This window comes from Maylandia zebra, linkage group LG1, assembly GCF_041146795.1.
Source record: "Maylandia zebra isolate NMK-2024a linkage group LG1, Mzebra_GT3a, whole genome shotgun sequence".
Lineage (NCBI taxonomy): Eukaryota > Metazoa > Chordata > Actinopteri > Cichliformes > Cichlidae > Maylandia > Maylandia zebra.
The window spans coordinates 17388811-17406387 of NC_135167.1; the positions used below are offsets into that span (position 1 = coordinate 17388811).

Here is a 17577-nt window from a genome sequence, read left to right on the forward strand (position 1 = left end):
ACATGTAAAAACCCTGGTGGGTTTGACTTAGTATCTGCCATAGACAGTATAAAATATGGTCACAGCTACTGTGACAACACCCATTATTTTTTTGAAATCCTGTTTTGAAGACTTGAGATAAACTTTTTTACCATCACCATCTAGGTGTTTTGAAATCAAATGTGCTGAATGAAAGGGGAAGATGACTTGCAATTGCATGCATATGGTTAATAATTCATCATTAGCGCGTGGGAATACCCTGGATAATCACCTTTTCTGAAACATAGAATAAAGAAATTTGAAAATTGGACTTAATATTTTATATGAAATGAGCTGAAATGAGCTGAAATGAGCGACCGAGCCTATAAACTCATCGGGGAAGTCTTTCAAGTCAGAGGATCATTGGTGGCCACCATGAATGCTGGTTTAGCACACTTTCATATTACTTTCTTTTATACAGTCTATAGTATTGGTACAGAGCTGACACCAACAGGAGGTAGCTGTTCAGATTCACTGGTCACCAATTGGCCATCCATCAATCCATCCATCAATCCATCCATCCATCCAGACTTCCCTCTACCTCTTCCTGCTCTTCTGACAGGCCACCAAGGTATTACTATCCCAGTTAAAGACATACTATCCAGCCTGTCCTAGGCCTACCACATGGCCTACAAGGAGGTGAGATGAGATGTTTCAGCATGCCGCAAACACCTCACCTGGTAAGAGGCATCCTACTCAGAAGCTCAAATCACCTCAGATTTTAATTAATCATAAATTCATTCATCAAAGAACGTAAAAGAAGTCATAGAATAATTTTGTGATTTAACATTTGACACCATAACCCATACAGACAGCTGTACCTTATCATAAAAGGGTGCATTTACTTGCAGTAATACTACTATTAGGGTAAATTGATTTTTTTGTATTTTCTCTCTCTCCATATATAAAAGCTTACGACACAAGGGCAATGATCTGCTGGATGTGGGTAACTGCATACTCATTAACATTTAGATAAGAAAAGCACAATATTTGCGTCTGTGGTTTCATTGTTTATATTGTAATGACATGCAATAAATTTTTTACACGGTTGGTTGAAGTATTCTGTGGCAGTGGTTATAGTTATGTGTATCATAGGTCTCTAGGAAATGACTGTTATTCTAATGGGCTAAAAAATGATGGAAACTGCACATGCTTGTTTTTTTCTGTCACTATATCCTTTGTACATAAATATAAATCTAGATTATTCAAAAATCTATGGTTTTAGCAAGCAGTAAGATACATATATATATATATATATATATATATATATATATATAAGTAACATCTGCACCATTCTCTTCTGTCATAAGTCAAAATGTCATCTATACTGTATCTGCAATCACAAAATTCAATAAAAGGTTTGTGACTAATGCCTGTAAACATGTCCAGTCATCTGAGTTATGTGAATAACTGCCCAATCTTAAAACTTTCAATCATCACATATTACACAGGTTGTGCACAACAGTTAATATAGGAAATATACCTGTGTATGTCAACATACGGTGCTTTACAAATGTATTAGTCCACTTGTCAAGAAAACTATTCAAAACTGTCATAAAATATCATTTTTAAGAAAGAGCATGCACGGACTAGTGGATCAACCATTACAATTCTTTTGAATTATTTTGGTAATTACCAGTAATTTAGAGCAGCTGTGGGTGGTGGTCTAACTTATTTGTTTGGCACTGTATGCCTGTTTATCCATTTATCCAATGTTTCAGTTTCCACTTTATCTGACAAATAATTTTAAATTTAAATTTTTACTTGTATTTTGTAAAAGTGATTTTATTCATAATAATGTTTAAATTATAATGTTTTGGTAACCAGCTTTCCATATCTGGTCACACGCAGAAGTTAACTTCCATACTTATAATAGGAGCTACAATACATTTCATATACTAACATGACTTTATTTCGATATTCAAAGCCAGAGCAATTGTTTGGCTAATATTAAATGTGATTTGAAAGGTGTGTATATATATATATGAAGAAAAAAGAAACGTGTCCACTGCAATTTTTGTAGTTAGTGCTTTTGGTCTCACGATGGCAGCAGAGTGGCAGGATTGAGCTTTTCCAGAGCAGTGGGAGACTTAACAAGGATATAAACTGTAACCTCAGCCTGTGAGCCTTTGAGGAGTCTGGTAAAAGTGATGCATAAAAATGCTCTTATTGGCTCCCTCCCTCCTCCCTCCCCCTTTCTCTCTCGCTCTCTCTGTGTTTTGCGGAGGGATTCTAGGGGCTGCTGCCTATTAAAGGGAGTCTGTGAGAGAGATGTGTTGAAGCGAGGCCAGCTCAGCTCTCGATCTGAAGAATGTGTTGGCATATACAAGGGGCGCCACTCAAATGGAACTTTAATTCATTTACACGAAAACCAGAACAATCGTAAAAACAGACCTCACTGCCGAGAGCTAACAGCTTAGGTAATCAGCGCTGGAACATAACTTCCTTTAACCTGAGAATTCAACTTTTTTATTAGTTGATTTATTTATTTGTTTTCTTTCAGTATGTTGTGTACAATGGATGGCAGGATAGCATGCGAGTGTGTGCGCGTAAGTGCCTGCACGCATGGCTGTGTATGTGTGTCAGATGGTAGAGGTGGGCTATGAATGAGCCTTTGATGTTGCCTGCCAAGTTTCCCCTGTGGACAGCAGCTGTTATGATAAACACGCTGTCTAGTAGCAACAGATCCTCCCAAGATGGTTGCCTACCCCTCCCCTCCAGTCTCCTCTCCTACTTTTCCTCTATTTTCTCTCAAGGCTGTGCTTAATGGAAGGGAAATTAAAACAATAGCCCTGCCAGTCTGCAGGCCAGCAACAGATCAGCCAACCTGACAGTGAGTTAGAGACGCACAAACTGCGAGAGAAGAGCTGTAATGTGCTAGACGCAGGCTAGACAGTTTTTCTGTTTTGTTTCTTTCTTGATGTTGTCTCCAGTGGGAGACTGAAAAATAAGGGGCATCGATTTTTCATGGCCGTCATTAAATAAATGTTCTGTTGATTGAATTATTTTGTGTTAGCAAAGTTAGATAAAGACAAAAATGAGTTGCAAGATTCCCTGAAAATTATTACATATCCATTAGTACTAGTTTATGCCCACGCTTTACTCGCTATTACCAATAGAAGTAATGTACAGATCTCCAAAATGTTTATTTATATATATATGAACTGATTTTAAGATCTTTAAGTCTTTTATTTAGCGGAATTTACACTCTTAAAACAGTCTAAAAATGACACCCAGACCAATAATGGTCACTGGAATATAGCTCAAAAAATGCCGATTTCACTTGTCTGTTAGCAAATCCAACGGGCGGCACTTCCCTAAACATGACAAAAGCTGTGTTTCTACACACAAATTGTGCCTGAACTTTCTGTACTTCTCTTCCCTTTTGTGTATTTTTGTTTAAGGGGAAACTAAAATCTTGGTTCAGTTATGAGCGTGCTCATTTGTTAATAACAACCTGAAAAGAGTGGTTTAAAATGCCGTTTTTAACATAACCCCTTTAAGATGCTGTTCCACACCTTGTTTGCACAGTGGATTGAGCATGTATTATTTTTTTTGCCTGTTACTTAAAACCCTGATAAAAAAAATTTATAAAAGAAACAGTCACAATTGCTGGACAAATAAATAATTTAAAAGTTCATTTTTTCCTCCTGGCTCAACAGGTTCAGAGTTCTGGTGGTCCAGGTACACCCACGCAAGGAATGCAAAGAAATTAGTCAGCTCTGTCTCTGACTAATTCTCAGCACCCCAGGTTTGCTCATAGAAGTGCTGTCAGGTCTTGTAAAATGATATCATTCAGCTTTTGGTTTCCATGATCTTTGGTTCTCCATGTTGATTGAAGGTTTGAGGAATGGTTAGATAACACACACACACACACACACACACACACACACACACACACACACACACACACACACACACACAGACATATGCCTGCACCCAGGCACTGTGGTCACGACAGCCCAAACCACAGGCACCCATGTGGAACGAGTCAGTGAACAGACCTTTATTCCCACTCTGAAATGCTCTATGAGTAAGCTAACAGAGGCAAACCCTCTTAAACTCTGTCTGCAACTTATCTTTACTTGCTGGTGAAGTCAGATGTGCATTGCCAGCTCTCACTCCAAAAGTAATTCAATATAGTGAATGTGGGAAGTTGCTTTTGTCCGGTCACATGCTGACCTTCTTACGTGAGAGTGTCATTTATCTGCTCCGTGATCTCAAAGGGAATTCTCTCAAGTTAACTTCTTGCCGAGTGAGGGGCATACAGACCTTTTGGCCCTTCGGTGCCTGTGTGACACAGTGATTGGGTTACTGAGTGTGTAAACAGGTACTTCCCCACCTATTCACTTGCACAGCAAGAGTGTGCAGAGGTATACAAAGATCCTTTTAAAATGTTTGCTTTGCTGGAAGCACAAACCTCAAAAGTCGTATATGTATGCGTGCTTGTATTTGCAGTATGTATGCACTGCATGCATATAGGTGTGTGTGTGCACATTTGGATGTGTGATCATATATGTTCATTAAAAAAAAGGGGGGGAAAAGAAAAAAACATGATGTTTTTTTAGTCTGAGTAAAGTTAAAGAGGACTCCACTGAGAAATATCCACTGACATTTTTCCCCCATGAAAAACAACTCATCCTCAAATGCACTTTATACTTGAGTGCACATGTTTAACTATAGTGGCTGATCCAGTGAAAAACTACCATTGTGTTGAGAATCTAACTTACAGTCTAAATGTAGCTCAGTAGTAACCTACAACTCCATCTCTCTGCATAGCCATTGCATTTCTCCTCTGTCTACCACCAACACACACCATGGTGTGCAAACACTAAAGCCCCCCTCAGGCGTCTGCCAGTGAGCTGATCCATCCAGGGATGTTAGGCCTAATGAGAAAAGGAGGGAAAAAGTGCAGTAGAAGGAGGAAGTAGATGACAGATGTTGGTCCAGAGCAGAATAGGTAGGGAAGGGAGAAGATGTAGGTTTCCGATCACAGTGATGGATGAGGCGGGGGATACTAGTTGATGGCTACCACCTCCCCTTTAAATCTCATTGGAAATTGAACCACAGCAGGAAAAATGTGGCTGGAAGATGGTTGGTGTAAAGAGACATTAGAATTCTGGAGGGAGATGTAAATGGTGAATGGCTGATATACATGCGTGTGCGTGAATCCAGGCATGTTGTGAAATCTCCCCATCAGGTTTGATTTTGGCGTTGTCCTCTATGAAAAGTCCTGTCATGATTAGCACCAATATGCGTGCAAAATCCTGTACAGTGATAACTCACCGAGGCAGTTTTCCACAATGAAAATATCAGACAAAAGGCTGGAGGGATTGCGCTGGTCAGAGATCAGTAAAACTCAGACGAGAAGAAACCACAGTACTGTCACGATCTGAGTCCAGCAATTTAAGAATGGATAAGTGTAGATTTTGAACTGCTGGGAAATGCAACAATGTATGACAGGCTTTGCCACAGCTGGGATATTATGTTACCAGAGGCTATGTATCAGAGAGCTGGAGAGAGAAAATACCCAATGATTAAATATATGTGAACATTTATGTGTGGGATATAAGGAACGGTTTAGAAGAAGTGACAAACACAAACCTGGTCACTATTATCACCTAATGACTTGGAAAGCCTTGGAAAGGCTGAATCTAACTGAAGGGTGATGGAAGTTGGAGAAAAAGGGACAAAGGGTGGAAAGTGAAGAGAGAAGATGGAATCGCTGGAGTTTAGAGAAATGGAAAAATGAGGGGGAAAGAGAGAGGAGAGGTTTACCCTGCAGGGCTGTGTGGCTGGCTGTACGCTCCTGTTCTGTTAGGCGGCCGTGGCTGGCTAAACAAACAATCCTAATTGGCTGTGGAGCCCCACTAGTCTGGGGTTTCACTCGCTTTCATCCTCGGGAAGCTGCTGGGAAGCTGTGGGAGAGCTGAGGTGAGGCATCATGACGAACACACATGTGCTCAATTACACACACTCCTGAGAACTTGGAGACAAACCTACATCCGTATATAAAGTGAAAACTTAATGTGCGTTTTCTGTGTGTTTTCATTCTTATGTACAAATAGAAATTGTCTGTGAGCTATTGGAAGTGACCTCCCCATGAATGCAGTTTAGCACACAGGAGACTAATGTGACCACCTGCACAGCACATCTGTGGCGAACAGTGCCACACACACACACTTCCTCATGTTTGCAGAAACAGATACTCGCTTAGACATTGTGCATAATCACAGATATGATTTACACCACAGACATCCTCACAGACATAGCAGAAAAAAAAGACAATTACAAATTCCTGTATGTAGCAGATGCAACCAAAGCCCAGATGCCTAAGGTATTCTAACAATATTACAGTACACAACTCTAGAGCGAATAGCAGCACAGCACACCGTCCAATGTTTTGCAAAATGAGAGACATCTAGTGGTGCAAATGGGTGATGTCTTCACATGTTATGTCATTGCAATAAAAAAAAAATCAGTCACACAAATCTATAATAGTAGACAAGAGAGCACTGTTGTGAAAATGAAGCACTATTACCAACAGAGAAAATGAATGCAGTGAAAGATGAGAAAGGTTAAATTAAGAAAGTAATTTAATAGAAAAAAACTGTAATAATACTCTGAATGATTGTCATCTCTCTGTAAATGGTTTTTAATCTGTAAAAGTAAATAGGCTTTTTATTCTCTTGTGTTTCTCCTTTCACAGCCAGTATACTGGCTCGACTGCCTTGTGTATATGATGGGACCATATGCATGGAAGAGTATCCTGAGAAAAGAGATCTTTAACTACTCAGGACTGCATTTTCAAAGCGATGGAATGTGTTGTCAGAGAAAAAGAAAGAAAGAAGAAGAAAAGAGGCTCTTTCGCTCCTCACGACTCTGGCCCTTGGCCCGGCATGGCTCTCGGAGGGGGGATTGTGAAAGCAGTTGTCATGGTGGAGAGCATGAGATGAGCATGGGAGAAGAAAAGAATTGCTCTTTGGAAATGCAAACCACTGATCACTTGATTTTTCTGCTTTCAATGGCTACGCATAAAAATGGAAAAGGGTAACTCAACTTGTTAGGAAAACTAAAGCAGAAACATTTTATTTTCAGACAAACAAGTGTCAGTGTTGTGCACACATGCATTTAGATGCTGCACTATGCAACAGCAGCAAAATAATAAAATAAAATTTTATGATCTTATTACATGTAATAGATAGTTTAATAAAGAGCAATAACCACAATGAATTGTCACAGAAAAGTGACTCTTTGAGATAGTGTTAACATTATAGATATAAGGGTGAGGCTCATCCAAGTTTTTGGAATTCATTAGTTCCACACTGATAACAATTTAAAACAGAAATACAGGATAATCCCCAACAACTTAGACTCAATAATGAGAAATACTCTTACACTGTAAATGCGTCATTGTCATTGTATATCCAAGAAATAAAATAACTTGTATCATTCCTGCAATTATAAACAGTTTTACAATTAAAATGCACCCCTGTTTGGGGAAACAAGACTTTCTGTATCCCATGGCATTCTCTGGAAATTCAAAATGCTTCTGATAAGGAGGGCAAATGGGTGAGTCAAAGAGCTGAATATAAAGATAGCTCTAGCCAGCGGATGGGTTGGATGGAGGAGAAAGGAGAGCGGATGGAGGCAGTCCAGTCTGCTTCCATCCGCTCTCCTTTCTGAACTTTTCATCATGCTGGCTGCGCCTCAGCATTGACGCTGCTCCTCGCGTGACCAACACACCCAGGAATTCAGCCAAGGCGTGAGAGGAGATCCTGTGTGTGTGTGTTCACATGTACATGTGTGTGTCTGCGAGGAAGGAATTAAAGACTCTTTATACAAGCTGTGTGTATGTCAGGCACCTCATGTATCAGATAGCACCTCTACTCACTGGAGCAAAATGAACAGGAGCAAAGGGGCTTTCCTGCACTGCGATCACATGGGGTAAAGAGCAGAACCTGAGAAGAAAATACTAGTTCTTGACAGCTGAAAGTTAATGTGTGTAAATCTGTTTGCCAGGGGTTGAAATAATAGGCTCCACTTTGGGGGCAATAGATAAGTGAGCTGACTGCTAACGCCAAGAGAAAGATGCATGTACACCCACACGTGCAAGGTCAGCTGCACGGGAACATATGAAGGCAGAAAGGTGATGGAGTAAGAAGGAGGCACTGAGGTGGATATTGAGTGGTGAATGAACTGAAAGGCGGGACTGCAGACAAGAAATAGGATTATTTGATATGGGTGAGGGTGGGCGGTAATCACTTTTTCCAGGGACTTTGCTGAAGATGTCATGTCATCAGCATTTCACTGGCAGCAAGAGAGAGAGAGAGAACGAAAGAGGAAAAGAAAGAGTGAAGAAAAGGAAAGAAGCAAGAGGATGAGGGCGCGCTTCTTCCGAAGGCGGCAAGCAGCCAACAACAACAGCCGACTCCAGTAGGTCGGCACAGGAAGGGGGTGGGGGGGGGAGTGTGCGTGTGTTTGTGTAGATCAATGTGCATGTGCAGGCCTATAAGTGTGTGTGTGTGTACTGCAGGGTGCTGTTAAAGCCCTTATGTGTGCACCCTGCAAGCCTCAAGCATTCTCATTTGTTGTTACTGGGCCAGAAACCCTTCGGCTGGGCCGGACCCAAGGGAGTCGTTACACCACATTCCTTTCCCATTATTCCAGGCGTCTCTTTACGAGCAGCACCATCCCCGGATTCGGCTGGCCTTTCCTCTTGCCCCTGATGTCCTGTGTTTTCATCCTCATCATTATTCTTTTTTGGTTATTAGCTGCCGCTGCTCAGTCAAAAGATGGTGATGTGCCAGAGAGGAATAGTAGTAGGGAGGGGCATGAGATTGTAAGGCTTCTGCTGCTAGAGAGAATGATAGAGCGTGTTAGCATATGTGTGTGTGTTTGTTTGGGGTTTTTTCTCTACATCCTTAAACTGTACCTTGACAACTTTGAAACCACCCCAGCTTCAAGGTTATAGAAATATAAGTAAACCAGCTATTCAAACGTGTCTCTCTACGATTGCTCAATGCATTTCCAGCAGTCACTTGTAGTAACCTAGAGACACACAGTGAGAGAGCTCTGGATAACATCTGCCACAGAGAACAGGTGTTCCAGGCTCTCCAATTCCACGTGGATCACAGCAATACACCGGGGTCACTTATCACCTCTCCTTCCCTACGTTTTCCCTCTGCTCTGTCTTTTAGCCTTCTGGCTCTTCTCATTACTTCTTCTTTCCTCCCCAAATGTTCTCTTCTTCTTCTCCTTGAAGAGTCTTCATCTGTTGCGTCTCAGTGACCTGAGAAGGGAGGAATGTTCATCGTTGGTATGTCATGACTTTTCAGTCTGCACTGGGAGGGGTGTAGAGCCTCAGGGTGGGGCCTCAAGACTGACTGACAAGTACAGGTGAAAGTGGTGTAGGTCATCTTTGTGCCACTGAGGACACACACACACATGTACTCAGGCTCCAGCCCGGCTATGCCTCTGTGGGAAAGAGGGGAGAGGTCAACTGCATCTGTGATGGGGTTCACTACAGGGAAAGTAGAAGCTTCCTGACCTGAACATCACCGTCATATCACATGACTATCATTAATCTCAATTTTTGCATTTGCACAAAACTCAGTTTGGAGTGTACTGAGGAATGAAGGAAATGTAGCTTGAGATGAGTGAAGAAAAGGATCATAAATTAATACTATTAAAATAATGTAAGTGAACTGTATTTGAGCATGAAAAGCAGAGGGGAGAGCTCATCTGACTTAATCCAAATAAGTGAATGAGCAGTGGTCCAGTCCACGCTGTGTGAGCTGGACATTAAATCTTCTTGCTCAGAAGAAACACATTCCTTAGCTACACCCCTGACCTTGGAGAGAGGGAAGAGATCCTGCAGAAACAAATCAATAAGCAAACAAAAAGGAAAAAGTCCAGGCCTCTGCCCTTCTCTGTCTCCTCTGTGAATGCCTGAAATGCCTCATGACTGCTGATAAAGGAGTTAAATCAGATAAGAAAACCTTTCTCACCAATTTGAGAATTTGAGATGCGTCTTGTTACATTCTAATATTGTCTACTGTGAAAACTCCAGCCTTGAACTAGCTCACAACCTTAAAATCCCACAATGTTATTTTGTTCCCCCCCCCCCCTATTAACACTGCAAACAATGACGATGACACTATAAGGGAGCAGATAATGGGGGAGTGCATTCGCTGTGGTGACTCTCCATCAAGTAACTGAACTTGTGACTCTTTGGCTTGATTCGCTTTATGTGTTGCCTCGCTGTAATGGCATGTACACCCTCACTTCCTGCCTGGCAGGATACAGAGCTGTGGCTGGAAGCTAAGCGTGGCTGTTATTTCTGGTGAAAAGGTATCTGCCACTTTTAAACCTTTACTTTGAAAAAAAAAAAGTAAATGTTGAAGCTGACAAAAACACTACAAAATTATTTTTTTTCAAGTGATAATAATGGAATTAATAAATTAGGCAAAATATAAATGGAAGGGGTTTAGACTTGGGTATAGTTTATTGGGCTCTAATGTAACAAGACTTAAGTGGTAACCAGTTATTCTCAGCAAACACAAATATTACAAGTGTCTGATATAAACCAGCATGAAAATATTTTGGAAAAATGCACATCTTTTGTGAACAGCCCCCCCAAATTGACAGCAGAACAGTATTTTAAAAAGAGAGGTACAGAGAGAGGAAAGAGGACTGAGCTATGTGACTAAAGTTACAAAAAGAGTCAGGGGTGTCAATCAGACTCAGTCTGTTTGAGTCCAGCAAGTCCTGTGGGAGAGGCCTAATCAGTCAAAATAAGAGAAAACATCTGTGTAGGTGTAGCTGAGCATTATGACATAGACAAATAGGCTTTGATAGAAAGAGCAGGTATGAAAAGTAGAAGATTTCCTACTGGTGGGTATAAAGTGATAAAGAGAGACCTGAGGAAGGTGTTAGATGGCACTACTTTTCTTGTTAAGAAAAAAAAACCATACAGTTGATTTGGGGATGTTTAGTGTAAAACAACCAAACTTTGAGAGAAATTAAATCACAGAGGTTTTATTATATTAGACTCAAGCATTGCAAGTGCTGTAGGTTACAACCACTGTCCAGCTGAAAATGACCCACAGTCAGCAGGTTATATGAGTTTTGCTATTTTAATTCTTTTTAGGCTTTGAAACAGAACTTTCTTGCAGAGTTCTCCCATTTGATGGTAGATAAAGGTAATAGTAATCCGTTTCCCATTTGCCTCTTATTGATATGTGTAATTTCCAGGAGGTCTCACTGGTGAACCGTGGAGTCCTGTGGTATAACAGTAAAATAATGCCTCCCATATGTCCATTAAAGCACAGGCACATGCAGGACATTGAAGTAATGCATCCAAACAGACACATTCAAAAATCTCTGAGTTTAGAGGTAGTTTTTTTTTTATTTAAATAAAGAATAGAAATCAAAAACATAGAACAAGAACAAAATGAAATTTTATGCATTTTAAAGCACATTGGCAGGTGTCCCCTCCCTCAGTGCGCACACGCATGCACAAAGCGTAGTGTCTGTGCCCTCCCCCCACTTCTGTCATCACCTTCTTCTGACAAACCTCCTGGAGGCCCTACACTACTCAACAAGAGGATTTCATTCAAATCACTTGCAATCTGCATTCCTTTGCTCCTCTTATAACCCTACGGTGTTTTTCTTCTGCTCATCTATGATTTGCTTGCATGAGCCTCTAACTGGCTGGGCAGGGGGATTTCCCAGATGATGCAGTACCAAAGCCTGACGGTACAAGGCAGTATTGTAAATCTATGTTGACTACAAGCCACTAGTGTTTGAGTATGTGTTAGGAATAACTTTAAGCCAGAAAAGAGCAACTAGAGTATGCAATTTAAATGCAAAACAGCAATAGATCAGAGCACCTTCTTTGGTTTACTTCATTCTTAACCTGTGCTCATCTCTGTGTGCATGATCAATCACATTTTTCTGAGATTTCTTGAGGAGGATACAGTTTTCTTCAGGTGGCACAGTAGCGATAATGACATGATAGTGGAGGAGATAATGGAGAAGTGCAGAAATAGAAAGTGGTAGCCTCTGACTCTCTGACATCAGTGGATCACTGAACAGCAGATGAGCCCACAATGGGACAGACAGTCATAATTGTTTTTGCTTACTGTTGTGGTCTTATTGCTGGACTTGTCCTGCTGCCCAGTCTTGTTGTGTAAAATGCTAAAGGTCAGCAAAGGGAAGAGTGGGCGTATGTTAGAGGGAGGTCAATTTTGGTTCACAGCCCTCTTTATCACCTCTTTTAGGGGACTGATCTTTCTGTGTGTGTGTTGACTTTTATATCTGCTTTCTGTGTGAATCTACCCTTTGAATATTCTGCCTTCCCACTTCTGTCAAAGCATTCTTTAAACTCTTTTTGTAAAGGTGCTATATTAATAAAGTGTCATTAGTACTGCTGCTTCTACTACTACTATTATTATTGTTATTATTATTATTATTATTATTATTATTATTATTAATTGTTGTCTAGGAGTTCTGAATTATTTTGATATGAAAGCAAAAGTGCTTGCATACTTGTCATAAAAGAATAACTGTATAACTCTCCTACGTTTCATTTCACCCAGTAAACAAACATTAAAAATCACCAAATAATGTAGTCTAAATTCTAAATAACACTAAAAACTTACTGGGAATTAATATCCACTAATTTGTTGATATATGTAAACAGACCACGTTTCTGGAAAATCAGTTTTATACATTATCTTAATCTATTAATTCGAATACATTAAAATATATATATATATTTTTTTTTAAAAATCCATAAATATCTATGCGTAATTAAATTAACAAAAGTCTGCTTTTGAAAAAAAAATATTCACCTTTGTGCATGGAAAAAAGTGTTCATGGAAAGTTTATCCTACACCGTTTCCCTAATGGGTTTTTGAGGTTTTGCTCACAGGTGATCCACGAAGGAGCCTGATCGTCGGGCTGATGCACGCCCCCTGTAAACTGTGGACATCCTGTGCATGGTCAGTACTTTGATGCATCGGCAGCTACTGAAGGAATGTGTGCTCTCTGTAAAATTATTACTGGGGCTGACAGGGGGTGGAGGTTTCCTTTGGGGTGTCGAAGCGGGTCCCATGAATTGAGGATGGCGCTGTGTACAGTGTGAGCGAGTTAGCAGCCAAAGTTACATGGCGCAGGCAGGAAAGTTTGCAGGAGAGGCGGACAGTGATTCCAAGTTTTTCTTCTGTCATACCCACGGATGCCGTGTGCAATAATGTGGACTACAGTCTTCAGATAACAAGGACTACTGGGATGTTTTATGGATGTTTTGCTTGAAAAATAACAGTTAACGGTTTTCTGCGGTTGCCGCACGCTGTCGTTTCAATGGACTATCATCTATCTTATCACTCAGTGAGTAACTTGAACAGAAATTGACTGCATGGTTTCTCTGACTTGGGCACAAGTGTGCATCACGAATATGAGTGTGTTGTTGACGTTATGCCATGTAGCCTAGCCTTACATGTTGTGAAACAATGAACTCCCCCCGTGACCAGGAATTGGCACCCTTATCTCGGAAACACCGACTCATGGCTGCAGCTATGCCCGGTGAAGACAGCACATTGCCCGGTAACATTTCCAGGACTGATCGGAATGGATTGGGGGGACTTGTTCACTGTTTTATATGTGGAAGCGGAGTTACACCGGGGAAGGAATTAAGGTTACAAGTGGCATATCAAAAAGAGAGGATCCCCTTTTTCCCGTTTCTCCAAAATCAGGAGCCAGCCCCGGGTGCGTGTGAAGTGAGCCCAGATGGTCATGTACTGGTGTGCGCTGTATGTCACTGCTTTCTAACGGAGCAGTGGAACTCTTTCGAGCGGAGCAGGACACCCATTGAGAAGCGCATGTACTGGCTGAAACGTCCGTACCAGTGCGACTCTCGTCGGGTCCCACAGGAGTGGAACATCTCCTATGATTTGGAGAGGAGGATCAGTGTCAGTAGCCAAAACTACGACGGGGGCGCAGAGTCTGATTTCTCTTCTTTTTCAGAAAACGAGAACATTTCAGATCAGGAGATGGATTTTGCCTACAGAGTCGGTGTGGGCAAAGACAAGTTTGTAAGAGCATCTGGAAAATCGCCCAGAGACAGCAGCAGGAAGAACAATGGTATCGGTATTAAAAACAGCCCAGATACACAGCGGGCAGTGCGTTACCCGGTGGGTGTTTATAGGGCGCAGGGATCGCCAAAAGCGGAGAGTGCTCTGACGGCGAGGCGCAGTGCTAAAATTATGAACAATATCTGTCAATCACCAGAATCTTTGGCAAAGTCCCAGGAGAGATTCCCCCGGCGATGCTATGACAGCTCGCTCTCTGACACACCAGTGCAAGACAACGGGGTCATTATGCGCAACAGGCGGTGGCTGGAGGAGGAGAATGTCAGACATGTGGAGTCGCATCAGATCCAGCGTGTAGCCGACAGCAGCTGTGCTCCTTCCAAGCATCCATCGCTGCTGTACCAGGGAAAAGGCGAGGAGAACTCCAGCACTTCTGCGTCTTCTGCTGGCACCGCTGCTGTCATCTCTAAACGTAACACGGCTCCTCCCAGGGAGAATAACTCTGACAACTCTGAAGATGAGATTAACATTACAAGCGATGACGACAGGGAATCGTATGACCGCAAAACAGACCGCACAACACAACGTAGACCTGTTGCAGATCAGCCACACCACACTGCAAACTCCAGTCCAGAAGAGTGTGTGTGTTACATCTGTGGCGCTGGGCTCAGACATGATGGACGTTTTAAAGTCAGTGTTCAGAAACAAGAGAGGGCACAGGGTGAGCCCTTCTTTCCCTTCTTGTGGCTTCACTCCCCACCCCATAATGCAATACCTATTAGTCCAGCAGGTATAACCTTTGTCTGTGGCAGCTGTCACACCTCTCTCTTGCAGCAGTGGCAGAGCTTTCAGCTGGCTGATGTGCCTGTCCTTCAGCGTTTGTATGTAGTCCCCCTCAACCAGACCACAACTGGACTTCATTCTTCCCAGTTTCATCAGCAGGAGGGAAAATCCTCAGGGTCCATGGAATGCATACCTGAACCTAAGGCTTCCCACGAGGCCTGCTTCCTTTGTGGACAGGAGTGTGGAGGAGACATGAGAGTAGCATATGCACAGGCAGGGGTTGGCAAATCCCGTGGTGTGATGTACTTTCCTTTCATTAATATGTTGCCTTGCCCCCCTAATGCACAGGGAGTGAGGAACGGCCGTGTGCACTGCTGTCCTCAGTGCCATTTTATCCTGGAGGAGATCTGGAGTGCGTATCGACTTAGCCTCAGTGAAGACCTCATCACCTCTGTCAGCTCATTCCTTGTCAGGTACCATGCTGCCATGTCTATCGATGTCTCTGGATCAGCCCACCCTCAAACAGGGGTGGCTTCACATCCCAGCACCTCCATGTCAGTGTGCTACCTGTGTGGAGCTGAGCTGTGTGCAGGAGGAGAGTACCAGCTACATGTTAACCCGCCTGGTCGCTGTGGTGAGAGGGAGCCTTTCTTTCCATTTCTCACTGTCCATCCTCCTGCACCCCATGCCAAGCCAGTTGATGCCACAGGTCTGGTGTCAGCCTGTAAGCTTTGCTACCATGACCTGCATGCTCAGTGGGCCCAGCACGAGAGCAAAGGTCTAGGTCAGCCCACCCCTTCTACCTCTAGCTCATCCAGTGCCAACCCCCAACCACCCAGTTCACCCTGGGCACGCCAGTACAGCTGTGAGGTTTTTGTGTGCTTCTTCTGCAGGCAGGAGCAGCGCAGGCAAGGTAGGCTGTGCGCTGTTACTGTGGCCAGACTACCTGTGTTCTTATATGCACCTCGCAGCACACGCATGCTCCTTGTGGATGATGGCAGGAGGTTGGTGATTGGCTCATGTAAGGAATGTAAGGCAATGGTGCAGGTGGGACAGAACATGCAGCAGGACAGGGCTAGGCTGGAGCCCGGAGCCTCAGATGGGGAGAGGAAAGAACAAGAATCAACGCCGCCACAGTCTAGACATAAGGTAAGAAGGAGAAAAAAGCTGTTTGAGAGATGGCACAGTCATATTCTTTTTTTCCTACTGTTTTAAATTCTGCTCTGTTCATTCCAAAACCCAGTATGCTGGGATTTGGATTGACTTGAGTATGCTGGGATTTGAGCTGTCAGTGCAAACTGTGTTTGTCCTAATGCAACCTCTGAGTCAAATTAAAAGGGGTGATAAAGAACTGCAGGGAAATAATTATGTTAAATAAATTAATATCACTGAAAGTCCTTGAAGTTTAGTGCAATGATGTACTCTGCATTGGGAATAACAGTAGTTTTGTGTGAATGTCTCAGTAAGTGGAGACTGAAAGCACTCAGATATTTTACTTCTATAAAGAACAGAGGAAAGCTATGGTGACAAAAGCAGTCCTGTATTTGCTTTTTTTTTGGTTAAAACATGACTAAGTGGGTCTCACCTGAATAGTTTATTTTGATTTGAGCTCATTCACTCAGGAGCATTTTGAAGGAATTTAATGTAAAGATTAGGGCAATAATAATAAAAATTCTCAAGAGATTTATGAAGAAAAAAGAAGCCAGCACTTCTAATCAGGTTTGTGGTACTTTATGTATATACTTAATTTCCTTCACCAGCTTTAGAATTGGATTACCAGTCTGTCACCAACAGGGATTTGTACAATTAAAGTTCAGTTTTACTTTTATTCAATTTTGATACTAAAAAATAAATAAATAGAGTGAGGTAAAGAAATTGTGCATTAACGTCTTTCTCTTTTTAAATTGATTTGTTTAATTGCTCTACCTATTCATATTTACAGTAAATGTATACACAGATATTGGCAATGATCTTCGCTAAAGTAGGTAGCAAAGTAAATGGTAAATGGACTGGTTCTTATATAGCGTGCGTCTATTCTACCTAAGCACTCAAAGCGCTCTGTACAAACCGAGCTGGTACTTTCCCAGACCTGCATTCATTCATGTGTTGTGACATTTTTACCCAGATTCTTCCCATATTAGGGTGATCTGGCAGCGTTTTCTGTGTAAAGCTACTGTGCATTAATCTGCTGGTTTTATGACAAATAACCTTGTATCATAAGAAGTAATTTCGATGCAATAAACTCTTAGCATAAGTGGTCCACAAAATGATAGCAAAATTTAATTTTACCAGATGATCAACAGCAAATTTTCTGACCGTGTGGTTGTATAGGGGACCAGTGTGGGTCAATCAAGGATAGTGACGTGTTAATGAAGAGCTGAGGAGACAGCCAGCTGGCTCTATGAACAGATCTGTCTTGCAAACAAGCACTGACACACTGACCACACAGGACATGTGAAGAACATCTGTGGATGCTATTCAGGTTGCGGATTGGAGCTGTCTATCTAATATCTCCCTCTTCTCTGTAAAGAAGTGCTAGGTGACAGTTAGCATCGGTGTCACAAAAAAAAGAAAACAATCAACAATCTAATGCACTTCATTATCCTGAACTAACATGCAAATGCTTAACGAAATTTTGAGTCATATGCTGTAAAGAAAGATGTGTCATTAGTAACCCAGA

The 17577-nt window shown here is 41.9% G+C and overlaps 1 protein-coding gene across 1 annotated transcript in view; it reads left to right on the plus strand.

Moving 5' to 3' along the window:
- The first annotated feature begins 13064 nt into the window (after positions 1-13064).
- Positions 13065-17577, plus strand: part of gse1b (Gse1 coiled-coil protein b) — a 167125-nt gene continuing 162612 nt past the window's right edge. The window contains exon 1 of the mRNA XM_004539394.6: positions 13065-16046. Coding sequence (XP_004539451.2) covers positions 13536-16046 — 2511 coding nt within the window. The 5' untranslated portion in view covers positions 13065-13535. The remainder of the gene's footprint in view (positions 16047-17577) is intronic.